Genomic DNA, 13,056 nt, shown 5'->3' with positions numbered 1-13,056 from the left:
TGTCCTCTTTTTTCATTCTAAAATACAGAAAGAGTCCGCTTTTTTGCGTTCCGAAATGTGGTAGCTCCTCTAACGTAGGTCCAGCCAGCTAACGTTTTCTTTCTTCGTCAAGGGTGTGAGTTATGCCTGAGATCGAGGCTTATGGTTTGAGAGTAAGGAAGAATAGGGTTTAACTATCTGTGTTGGAGAAAAAGTTCGGTTTGGGCAATGAGGAGGGGGGGGGGGGGGAATGTCGGCAGTGTCATTTTCCAAGTAATCATCCTGGCGTTTACCTTAATCGATTTAGGCAAAACCACAGAAAACGCAAGTGAGGACGATAGGTCGGAAATTTGAGCCCCGCTCCTTCTGTCTGTAACGGAGATTTGAACCTTCTCCTCCAGAGCGACGAGGCAATTGCTTCAACCACCACTTAATCGTTACTCTATCAATGCCTAAGGACCATTTTCATTGTTGAAGCTATTGCATGGAGCTTCAGATATCGTCTCCAGTTTTCCTACTGTGCTTCCCCCCCCCCCCCCCCCCAAGAGAAAAATTAGTAATGTCTGGCAATTAATGTTATCAGATGAATTAAGGGAAAAGTTGCTGTGCGCTATCCTTATTCCAATGTGACTAATTTCCCTTAGGATAAACAATTTGTAAATAGCATATATATATATTTCGATAGCATGATGTTATTAATATTTATTATCTTAACCGCTTTAAACTTCACATTTGACGTCCTTTTCGCCATGTCATAAATCTATAAAAATGAATTTGCTCACTGTGAGAATAATATTTCACTGATACTTCCAGTCAGCTCCCTGTTTTTAAAACCAGCGCCGCTAACGAAAGAAGATGGTGCATACTGCATTTCACAGATGATGCAAATAGATTTTCAGATTTTGAATGTTGTACGAAATCTAGAGCTCCCAGCAGCAGGTACGGAAACAAGTATGGAGGCCTTTTGCGATTAAACTTCTGAGACATATTTTCTTGTGGTAAATGTGCGGATGAAAATTGAAGTTCGTCATTGTTGTGCGTTAGTATGTTGTTTGATTAGTTCTGTAAAAGTTATAGTAGTTTGGTTTTGTTTTAGTTGAGTTTGTTTTTTTAAAAAATAATACAATTATTAATTTAAAAGTTGCACGTGACAGCATATTTAAGGATTTATATCAGTCTGTTTTGCTGTCGGGCGTTAGCTACATTTTTTTTGTTAGATCCGTTTTTAGACTCTACGCGGTCTGCCATCTTACGTGAGAACGTCGCTGTTTGGTGACAGCAGAAGGGGTTCGTCCAAACAGGAATTAGGTTGGGGAATTTGAGGTGCTGTTTGCTGTGGCCCGAATACCGCCCATGGTAAGTTGAAAAGTCTAAGATACAAGGCGGAAATGTACAATAGCTAAACGAAGATTAAACTATAAACTGAATAGAAGGGGATGATATACGAATTATTATGTCTCGGTCGTCTGCTGAAGGGAGATTAACGTGTAATGTTTACAAGACGCACGCCTTGTGTATTAAGCGCATGTGTTTAGTACCAGTCAGAAAGGAAAATAATCTTCAGAGAGGTGAGGAAACCTGTATAAATACTGTCATGTGTAAAATGCATGCTCTACAAAACCCAGCATGGTTTGTATTATTCAACCATAGAACTGCATTTGGCATGGAGTATTGTTTACAGTACGATGATAGTTTCTCTCATTCATTCATTTTGGTAAATAATTTTTCATTAATAGACAATGAAATAAAAGCTATCATTCCGCGCTCACATAATTCTGCTTTCTACTGAAGAGTTTTAACTAAAAAGTAAAGCATGAAATTTCGTAAAACCAGTTTAAACCTGCTGCAAATTAACAGCTTGACTGTCAATTACCTTTTATAATTTGAATGTATTTGCTTATGTTAACATAACGCTAAGTAGGTCAGTGTCTGACAGATCTGACTGGATTTCTGTATATTACATTTCACAGCTTTCCTGGCTAGTTGTATCAGCCGAGTAGAATAACGCACCTTGTCGCATTTAGTCATGGCGACATTACATTTTAAGAAGAATAAGGTCAGTATAAGTTAATAAGAAGAGGGCCTGTTTTCATAAGCAAAACACTTGTTGTATAGAAACACTCGTGGTTAATCATTTTTCACGTTCTTCATGTAGTAATTATGTTTTCTGGAATCGTTCATATTTTCGTGGTGGTAACCATGAAATGTAATTTCCTGTAATTTAAAGGTACGTTTACATGAGTTCCTTGTGTATGGTAGTAATAGTAACAAGTGTAGGGGCACGTATTACATAACTCCCCTCTTACTTTTTAAATTTTGTAATATGAAAAATAACTAGCTGCACTGCCCAGTATAATTAACTCATCGTTTTTGTTTATATTTCTTAATGAATCTGGCTGTAGTAATATGTATGGTGTGGTTCCAGATATAGCCTTATTCCAAGATAAATGGTGAAACATTTTAGCGAGTTTTGCAGAAAGTGTCATTACTGAATACTGCCTGAGTGTTCTATTGGCAGAAAATGTTGAAAGGGGAGAGATTTGCATGCTACCGTTTAAAAATTGAGGTATGCATACACAGTAAACCTACATTTTGTTTTTGAAGAAGCAATTTGATGTTAAAGTATGCTAAATTATACAGTTGTTGCAGAAAAATCACAGTATCTTTCATGTTCAGTATTTTGGAAACGGTGCTGCCTGGAGGCCATTGGCAGTCAATTTTCTCTAGCAGTCTGCTTATTTAGAAATTGATTGATTTCTGCATGTTATGCTACACATCTGTCTTTATTTCTACAAATGTATGTATACTGGAATTTGTAATGCAATTGCAGAAAAATTGCCTCATCAGTAAAGGCAAAGTCTCCCTAACATACTACAGATTTGTTTTGAAATTGGATGCTAATCACATTCAAGCCACATTTCAATGGTGTTGAATGATTTGAAGTTTACAAATCATTTAAGAACTCTTTCTTACAATAACTAGTCTATACCTGCTTTATTATGAATTCATTTGTATGAGGTCTTTGCAATGACCTAGAATGAAAGAAATGGTGTGATAAATTTCTCACGCCCCACCATATCTCTTTTCCAGATGCCCACACGCATATTGTATGTACTTAGTAATCTCATTTTTCAGAATTTGTATACATTTCACATAATTGTACTTCATGTAGTTATCAAGGCAAAGCAACGTTCTGCAATCCCATCATTGTTGGTTTATAATCATTTGTGACTTCTACTTCTGCAGTTCTTGTGCTTCTGTTGGAATTTCACACTATGCTTGTTCTTAGCTGCTACTAAGTCATTTTTTCCCCACCAGTGAATTTTTTTCACATTGTGTCGCATTGTATCTCCCAAAGTATGCTATTTATTGGTTATATTGTAAGACACACATAATTTTGAGTTACAGTCCTTTGCAGAGGATGTCAACAGGGATTTTTTTCCCTGTCATTTTACTTCTTCCTCCTTATCTGTATCCAGTTTTTCCCTATCCCGTGGCAAACTTCAGCTGCAGTTTTTATTTCTGGTTTCTTTCCTAAAGTCTTCATTTTCTGTGGTAGAATTTAGAAGAATAATTTTATATCTAGATAGGTGTAACTAATAAATTGTTTTAAAATGTAGTGATAACTAAATTTATAATGTGTAATTTTTAAAGTTGTTGCATGTGATATTAGCATGGTGGAATTTCATTGTTCCTAATGTATATGAATAAATTACTGAAATATGCCATTTACATGCACCTGTGGCTTCACTAGAAACTTACTTTTTGTGTGATATGTTTTATGTTCCAAAATTCATTTTAAACAGTTGCCATGTTAAAATGAAGGTATGAGAACCTATATTAGTGCATTATCATCACCTAAAAGCTATGAGTATTTGTCTCCTAGTAAGGATAGGTCCCCTGTTTTGTTTTTGTTCATTCTTTTCCTTTGTCTGCTTTGCATCTCTCACCTTGACTGCTGCTCTTTTTCCACACCTTCAGTACATTAACGAATACAGTGCTTTGCCTTAGCATGAAATCTGTTATCTTAAAAAAATCTTTGACAGATTAGTGGTGGGGTGCAGTATTACTGCCTTCAGTCAGCCTCACTTGGCAAGACTCTGTACGTATCTACATAATGGCCAACACAGGGAACATGTGACACTCAATGAGCCTGGCCACTTCCACTTGACTACCTGAAATATCGGCCAAAAAGTTATTTTAATTGAAGCATATATGCACCTCTTTGTGAGACAAGATCAACTAACTAGTGTAGGTTCTAATACTTTTATTTTATTCCCTCAATTATTGAAAATCTTTGGTCTGAAACAGTGTAGGAAAAAAAAGTATGTAGTAGAGCCACAGGTGTCTTAAGAGATCGCAATAGGTGGTGTCCCACTCAGCAGGAGGTTTGAGTGGCTTGCTCCTCCTTCCCAACTATCCATGACCTTCTCCTTTATCCTCACTGAGCCAGTAGTTAATGGTTCCAAAATGTAGGTAATTATTTTCCCTATTGTTAAATGTCTGTCAGTAGTACTTGGAATTTTGCCTCCTGAGGGTAAGTACTGGTGTTATTTCGTCTTCTAATTTTACAGAACGTGTAAGACTGCTTTAGAGGACTTAAATTATGAAAATAAATAAACTGTATTTCTGTGGTTTTTTTATCTGTAGTATCTTAGCCTTTTTCCTCATTACAGTCATCTGCAAGTCCTCCTGAAGGCTCTCCAGGCTCGTCTTCGCCGTCCTCCCCTGTCAATGCTAGTCATGGCTCTCAGCAAACTACTGCTGCTGCAAACAATGCTCCCAAGTATGGTACCCTTGTTCCAAATCGTATATTTGTTGGGGGCATCTCTGGCAATACAACTGAGAGTGAACTTGCTCAACTGTTTTCTGGTACGTAAAAAAATTCCTGCCTGTGTTTACAAATTGACATACTTCATAGTTATGTTTAATATTAAGGTACCACTGCGTGTTTTCTGCAAGCTTTCCTTTGAAGTGCCTTCTACTGTTATCTGTATTTTTGGAAGGAACGTATAAGATTTGACAACCAAACATTTAAGACAATTGGATGCCATATGCAGACTTCGCAATGATTGTAGAATGCGCCATTACTGATTCATAGCGTGCAACAGTTACATCCAGATGCTTAGCTGTAGAATGCCAAAGTGAAAATACAGGGTCAGAAATACTGAAGGTATCTTCCATGGTCTAACAGTAGTGTTCATCCTGCCATTCACTTGGAATAATGAGAGAGATCGTGATCAGGGTTGCTGAATCATATGAATAAATATGAATACTCTACATCAGTAGTGTGTTTCTCTACTTTTCTCAGTTCAATAGAATGGAAGCTTAAATAATTATTTAATGTCTGATCAGTTGAAGAAATACTTACGCTGTCCATTAATACAATACCAAGTTAGTAGGAATATAAGTAAAGCTTTGGTATAGGCACCTAAACTGATCCCAGTACCGGTTAAAAACAAAAATTGAACAACAGAATTTTATAGAGAAGAAATTAAGGAAGAGTTGACTCCAGGAAAAATTTGTACTTCACAGGAAAAGGTTAATGACATTGATAGTTTCATGGATGCTGATAATAGTGTGACTACACCTACATCACTACTCCGCAGTTCACATTATGTGCCTGGCGGAGGGTTCTTAAAACTACCTTCAGACTATATTTCTACAATTCCATTATTACCAGCGCACGGAAAAAATTAAGAACTTAAATCTTTCGAGCTCAGATTTTATTATTTTATTACAGTCATTTCCCTCTGTGTAGGTTGGCAACAATAAAATGATTCTACATTTCAAAGGAGAAAGTAGGTGACTGAAATTTCATGAAAAGATCTCACTGCAATGCAAACCATGTTTATTTAATGATTGCCGTCCCAATTTGCTTATCATGTCAGTGACACGTCTCCCCTATTTCGTGATAATACAAAAAAGCTACTCTCCTCTGTACTTTATTCAATGTCGTCTGTCAATCCTATCTGGTAAGGATCCCGTACCTCACACCAGTAATCTAGCAGAAGATGAACAAATGTAGTATAGGCAGTCTCTTTAGTAAACCTGTTTACATCTTCTAAGTATTCTCCCAGTGAAACACAGTTTATAGTTTGTATTTCCCACAACATTATCTGTGTGACTGTTCCAATTTGTCTTTTTGTAATCGTAATTCCTAGGTATTTAGTCGAATTGACAGTATTTAAATTTGTGTGATTTATCATGTAACCAAAATTTAATGGATTACTTTTAACAATAATATGGAAGACCTCAAACTTTGCATTATTTAGGGCCAATTGCCACTTTTTGCACCATACAGACATTATGCCTAAGTCATTTTGTAGTAGGTTTTGATCCTATGATGACTTTATAAGATGGTAAATGACAGCATCATATGCAAAAAATGTAAGAGGACTGCTCACATTATCTCATAAATTGTTTGTTTGGATTAGGAACAGCAGAGGACATATAAAAACACCTCCTTGGGGAATGCCGGATATCACTTTGAGTTTTGCTTGATGACTTTGTCAATTACTATATACTGTGACAAGGATTGAAAACCGAGCGGGGTGGCGCAGTGGTTAGACACTGGACTCGCATTCGGGAGGACGACGGTTCAATCCCGCGTCCGGCCATCCTGATTTAGGTTTTCCGTGATTTCCCTAAATCACTCCAGGCAAATGCCGGGATGGTTCCTCTGAAAGGGCACGGCCGCCTTCCTTCCCCATCCTTCCCTAATCCGATGAGACCGATGACCACGCTGTCTGGTCTCCTTCCCCAAACCAACCAACCAACCAACCAAGGATTGAAGTGGAGGAGAAAAATTATATATGTGACTGGATGAGGTGGAATTAGTGCGTGAAAACTGGGATAGAATGGAGAAAAAGTGGGGAGGGGTTTGTAGGGTTGTGTGGCACCGGTAAGGTGTGGGAGATTGATGCAGGGAATGTGATTAATTGGAAAGTGTAGGATTAATTTATTGGTGGGAGTAATGTGGGACATAAGATGCTGCACCAACAATCAGCATAGTCTTGTATTCATCTTTTGTGTGTGGCCGGGATGTTGGATACAGTGTGCTCGCAAGTAGTGTGCAGTGCAGTTTGTAAGCGACACGAGAAACACGGGAAAGAAGAGAAAGGAGGATGGACATTGAGTATAGTGATGCAAAAGAAAATAACAACAAAGGAAAACAGCGCTGGGTTAGGATCGAAGAAAAGCCGTCAGGCCACCAACCCTACCAATCAGTTATATCATACACAGATGGGTTTTAAATGGTTACAAAGCATCTTATTTGTTGTTTATATGTAGAAAAAATTGTGACTTTCCCTTGTGATAGGATGTTAAACCCAAAAGTTTGCCTCCTCCCTTCCTTCCTTGTTTCTTTGTAGTTGTACTTTCGATAGATGATATTTTACAAAAGAAGCAGAAATTGAAGAGCATTTAAGAAATGAAAGGTCCTACCCCCCTACCCCCCCCTCATCACTTTTTATGCACAATGTGATGCAGCTTCCATTGTGATTAGTAGATGGTATGCAGTCCCAGACTTCATAAAACTCCTTCCTGTTTGACACTAAAATGACCAGACCCAACTGTCGAACAGCAATAGGGAATACAGAAATACTTTTTAGAATGTTGAGTTTCAGTGGACAGTTGGGTGAAGCTGTAGCAGTGAAATGGGCACATAGATCAAGCTGGAGATGGCAGAAGACACTACAGATTGCTTATCATATGTTGAGTGACATTCAGAATTATCAAATACATTGTGTAGATTTCCTTTAGGCAAATTGAATCTGTTAAAATATCTTGAGAGCCTTTGAAATTAATGTACCACCTCCTGCTCCTCCTGGCATTACAATCCTGTGTGGGTTTTAGCATCATCAAGTAGTTTCCTCCATTCTGCCCTCTCCAGCATGGTTCTCTGCCATCCTTGGACTCAGAGATATTTTATATCTTCTTCCACATCATCTCTCCACCGTTTTTGTGGCCTTCCTCACTGTCTTCTTCTGGTTGGCCTCCATTAAAAATATATTTTTAGTTGTTCTTCCAGTATCCATCCTGAGGACATGCCCAAGCCAGGGTGCTGTTCTACTTTTTATAATTCTTATGTCAGCTCCTTGTATGAGGTGGTCCAGCTCAGTATTTGTCCTAGATCTCCAGAAGCCGTCATTATCCTGAACTTCCCCATATACCATGCTCAGCACTCTACGTTCAAATATCGTGAGCTGCTGCTGCTCATCAACACCCGTTAGCGTCAAAGATTTGCATCCATAGCTTACAACTGGTCTGATCATGACCTTATACAGTTGCAGCTTCAGCTGCCTATTTAATAACCAAGTGGCCAAAAATTTCTTACACGTGTGGAAGCATGTATTACCACTTAGGATGTGCAGTTTTATTTCAGTAGATATGGAATATATGCTGTTAATATTAGAGCCCAAATAGTCAAAGTTCTATACATGTTCAAAATTGAAAGTCTGCTGTATTTTTTCCCTTCCTTGTGAAGTTCATGTACTTGGTCTTTGTTTCATTTATAGAAAGGCCTCTAGGTTCTGTGACTACTTTCAGCTTGGATATTCTCCTCTCTAGTGATACCCTTCTACTAATATGCGCATATCTGAGTCAACTTTGTGCCTATGTAACCAGATATCTGAAGCTTCCGCATGGCTGCTTTAAGAGTCAGATTGAAAAGTATTGAAGAGTGCGTCCCATTCTGACTCCTTTACTAATGCTAAACCAGTTGCTCAGTTCTCCATCCAATCACACTGCGACCTTGGAAGCAGCCAATGTTGCTGGAATAAATGAGACATACTTTGATGGTAAATGAAGCAGCAGCAAATCATTTAGCATTTGCGCTCTATCGAGACTATCAAAGGCCTGCTTGAAGTCTATGTAGATGTTATGAAGCTCCATGTTACACTCATATGCCTTTTCAGGTATTTGCTTCAACACAAATATCTGGTCTGTTGTGACCTATTAAGCCAAAATCCACACTGATGCTCCCCCACAATCTCTTCTGCATGTGGTGATAATCTGTTGTAGATAATACTTGAGATCATCTTGAAGGTTACATTTAGCTGGGTAATTTCTCGGTAATTTGAACAGCAGGTCTTGCCTCCTTTCTTGTCTATTAGTTGAATTACACCTAAGGTCCTTTCTTCTGTGATTCTTTCCTGATTCCATATAAACTTAATAAGTTTGTGGATCAACTTGTGAAGATAAGTTCCCCATTTTTTAGCAGTTCTGCAGTTATTTCATCAGTTCCTGGTGCTTCATATTTTTTAGACACTACACTAGCTTCCATACTTCCTCTAATGTTGGTTCCTCTATTTCTGGATCTGAGACATAATAGAGTGGCTGCTCATTCCTGATAGGATTGCCCTCAAAAATTCCCATGAAGTATCCTCTCCATTTATCCAGAACATTTTGCTTATTTGTCAGAAAATTTCTCTCTTTGTCCTTACAAGCTGTTATTTTTGTTCTACGTTCTTGAGTTCCTTCTTCAGTTTTCTGGTAGTGGTGTTCCAACTCTTCTATCTTTTTCTTCATGCCCTCCCTTTTTTTTCCTCTACACACTCTTGCTGCCTCTATTCTCTTTTCATTATATAATGACTGATTTGATCTAATATTCCACTGCAAGCATCTCAGCCTTGCTTTTTTTTCTGTTCCACTGCCTGTCTACATTCATCATCATACCAGTCTTCATTCCTCAGTCTCCTTGTTTCCCCCAGTATTTCATGTGCTGTCATCCTAATGGCATCTTTAATAGATTTCCAACCTTTGTCAGTATCATCTCCACCATCTTTAGTTTGTAACTCATGTCTCAATCTGATGTAATACTCGTGAACAATAGACCTATCTTTCAGTTGTTCTGTATTGTTTCTTTACCCTGGTACTACTTTGTTTGGCAGCCATGGTAAGTTTTTAATTTGGGTCTTATTAGGTAATGATCCTTAGCATCTCTTCTGCAACACTATTCATTGCTCCTGTTTGCAGCAGCATACACATGTTCCATGTTCCAAATTTAAGTACTGATAAATCCATATTCCTATTTACTAGCGCAGTTTGTCTTGGTAGGGGCAGTCCGGCATTCGTCGTAGAAATATTCACAATAATAGATTTTTACATGGCTGGGGTATCAATCCTATGCTCAACTCTCAACCTGGAGGACCAGGCTTTCATTTTGGGGTTAGCTCCCCTAGAGGGGTTGACAATCTAGCCTGTAGAGTCCCCCTACCCTATGGGGTGGGACACTTCATGTGGCTCCTCAGACGAGACCACTCCAGCTTAGATGACCCTAAGAGTAGCTAAGCTACCACTGGCACAACTCTTGACCTCATCAAAGCATGGAAATCATCCTGTCCGACACTGAAGGTGCCTACGATACGGCGGTGTCCCCTTGGAGGGAATATACTTTTAACTAACAGACCTCATAGAGCTGCTTTCCGCTTTAAACTGCTCTTAATCCTCCCAAGCTACTCAAGATTGTGTTCAATCCTCATATTTATGTTGCCTTTGGGTAGACATTTTGGTTTTCTCCTGAAAAGTGGCATGATTAAAATAAATTTGTGAAATTACAGTTAGTTAAAAGATCATTTAGAATTTTTCATACTGTTTGAGTTTAAAAAGCTACTCACACTTTGTTTTCATGTTAACTCCATTTCGTAAAAGTTTTTCTATTTTCGTTCCCTATCTTGGTTACAGTTTAGTATTATTTTATTTACATGTGTCATTGTTTTTCTAACCATTAGTGCTATAGAATTTCTTAATTGTATTGCAGTTCGATTCCATTGCGTATTTTATTGCAATTATCTCACGAACTTGTGTGATCACAATTATTTTATCCCCAAAGTATCATAGTACAAACTGAACTTGAATGTTTTTAACGTTCTAGAATTAACACTGGACATGATGTAATAATGAGAATGAATTATGATTTTGAACGACTGTCCTTGGCTAGAAGAAATGGAAATACAAAAAATTAGCTTTTGCCATGTTTCTCCAAAACAAACTTATTATACAATGGAAGAAATATCTACTTCTTTGTTTTGCAGGCCATTCTAAAGTGTGCAGCAGAGGTACTTAGTGCACCACTATAATTTCCCCCCTCTCCTATTCCATTTGCAGACGTTGTTGGGAGAAACAACTGTCAGTGATTCTTGGCTTGAGTTCAAAGTTATCTGACTTTTCATGCCATGTTTGTATATGATATTTATGTAGGTGGAAGTAATGTGTCGTCTGTTTATTAATGAACAGTTAACTTCTCCATGATCCAGTTTCTGTCGCTGGAGTGTAGAGAATCTCTACATTGGTGTTCTAATTTATGTTGACCTGGCTATCCACCTGGTTCCCTGTATTGCTTGCAGTTTTGTTCCTCCTGCCTGTTTTCGTCTGTCCTTTTTGGCATTTTGGTCCCCCGTGTGGGGTTTGAATCACCACTTATAAATTTTCTGTCTTTAGTGTGAACCATTTGGGGAAGGGTCCCTCCCTAGCATCTACCTTCCCCTCTTCCTTCCCTACCATAGCCCCCCTCCACTCTGCTAGGTCACCAACATGTGTAGCCAGTCCATGTGGTGGGGCTGTTATGTACCCATCTGTCTGAGCCCCCTGACAACACAGGGATCACATTAGTGATACCTGAGCTGTTCCCTCCCCATGTATGCCAAGGAATGGGTACTTCTCTTCCTGGAACATCGAAACTCTCGGCAATGGCCGCCATGCTAGGCGGCCCAAGCTGCAGGTGTCCATGGGAGAGCCTGTGATCAGAGTGGGTGGTATCAGTGCTCATGCTTGGCGCATGCAAAAATCTGACCGTTTTCAAACGACCGTCTCTGAGTGGTAAATGCTCATTGAATGCTGCTTCGTATGATGCTACAGCCTTCCCTTCCCTGGCTACCCTATGGAAGGAGGGCCAGGCTTGCCATCTTGGGCTGAAACCCTTTCTCCACTGCCCAGTCTGTACTAGGACAGTCTTGCTCTTCAAGAAACACACATCTATGATGACAACTCTACAATGTTTCATGGTTATCAGACGTTATGTTGTAACCATGCCAGCCCTGGCATAACATACGGAGGGGTCTGCACTTTGTTTCGCACTGATGTCATAAGTGACTGGAACCCCCTTCGTACCGACCTGGAAGCAGTAATGGTTAAAGTGAAGACACTAGCAATCAGTCTCCAATGTCTACCTCCCTCCATCTAGCGTGCTTCCTTATATTGAACTGTCTATTTTAATACAGAAACCCTCCACTGAATGGGGATTCTTGCAGGTTCTTACCCCTTCATTGACATGGCCCCAGGCCTGGATTCCATCCACAATCTCCCCCTGCGGGTCTAGGGGTTAGAACAGGCCTGAGGTATTCCTGCCTGTCGTACGAGGCAACTAAAAGGAGTTTCACATGTTCCAGCCTTTATGTGATGGTCCCCTGTAGGGTTGACCTCCGTTCTTCAAAATTTTCCCGAATAGCGAGCCAATTGGGGAAGGACGCCTTACAAGGTGCATCATCTCAATTGTGCATTGAGATCTTTAGCCCACTTTCTTGTCGTCGCAATGCAGTCCTGCCCATTCTCCATCTCTTGGGTGAGGACACCTTCCTGGTTGCGTTTTCCACCACCCACCATGCACTATGCAGTGTTGATTTCTGTGTCGACGATGACCATGGACTTCTTTGCACCTGATATCCAGCGCGGTAGCCAGTCCGTTGTAGTGGGGTCTCCATGTACCCTGACCACACAGGGATCGCTTTGCTGATGCTTGCGCCGTTAACCCCACGTATGCCAAGGGGTAAATGGCCATCCCTGTGGGGCATCGGAACTCTTTGCAATGGCCATCCTGCCAGGTGGCCTTTGCTGCGGCTGGGTGGCCTTTGCTGCGGCTGGGTGGCGCCCATGGGGAGGGCCCCTGGTCGGAATGGGTGACATCACGGCGGATGACATGCGATGAAGCGTAGTCCATCATCTCTTGCTGATGGTGAAACTCCAGCAGTCTCTAAGTGATCACGAGCTCAATTCAATGCACAGAAGTACGACCCCAAATCGTTCCCCTCCCTGGCCACACCATTGGAGGAACGTCAGGCTAAAGATGGCAGCAGATCT

General features: G+C 39.9%; 1 protein-coding gene across 7 annotated transcripts in view; it reads left to right on the top strand.

Annotated features, from left to right (window-relative positions):
• Positions 1–922: 922 nt before the first annotated feature.
• Positions 923–13,056, top strand: part of LOC126177081 (transcription initiation factor TFIID subunit 4-like) — a 155,554-nt gene continuing 143,420 nt past the window's right edge. Inside the window, exons 1-4 of one of the 7 annotated variants that reach the window (XM_049924319.1) lie at positions 925–1,018; positions 1,197–1,335; positions 2,405–2,545; positions 4,656–4,851. In XM_049924319.1, coding sequence (XP_049780276.1) covers positions 2,501–2,545; positions 4,656–4,851 — 241 coding nt within the window. In that variant the 5' untranslated portion in view covers positions 925–1,018; positions 1,197–1,335; positions 2,405–2,500. Of the gene's footprint in view, positions 1,336–1,385; positions 1,548–1,949; positions 2,036–2,404; positions 2,546–4,655; positions 4,852–13,056 lie in introns of those variants that run through there. The other 6 variants (XM_049924321.1, XM_049924318.1, XM_049924323.1 and 3 more) reach the window with 6 other exon arrangements.

Source organism: Schistocerca cancellata, chromosome 3, assembly GCF_023864275.1.
Source record: "Schistocerca cancellata isolate TAMUIC-IGC-003103 chromosome 3, iqSchCanc2.1, whole genome shotgun sequence".
Lineage (NCBI taxonomy): Eukaryota > Metazoa > Arthropoda > Insecta > Orthoptera > Acrididae > Schistocerca > Schistocerca cancellata.
Note: the sequence above shows the minus strand (reverse complement) of the source record. Positions and strands in the feature narration are given on the sequence as shown.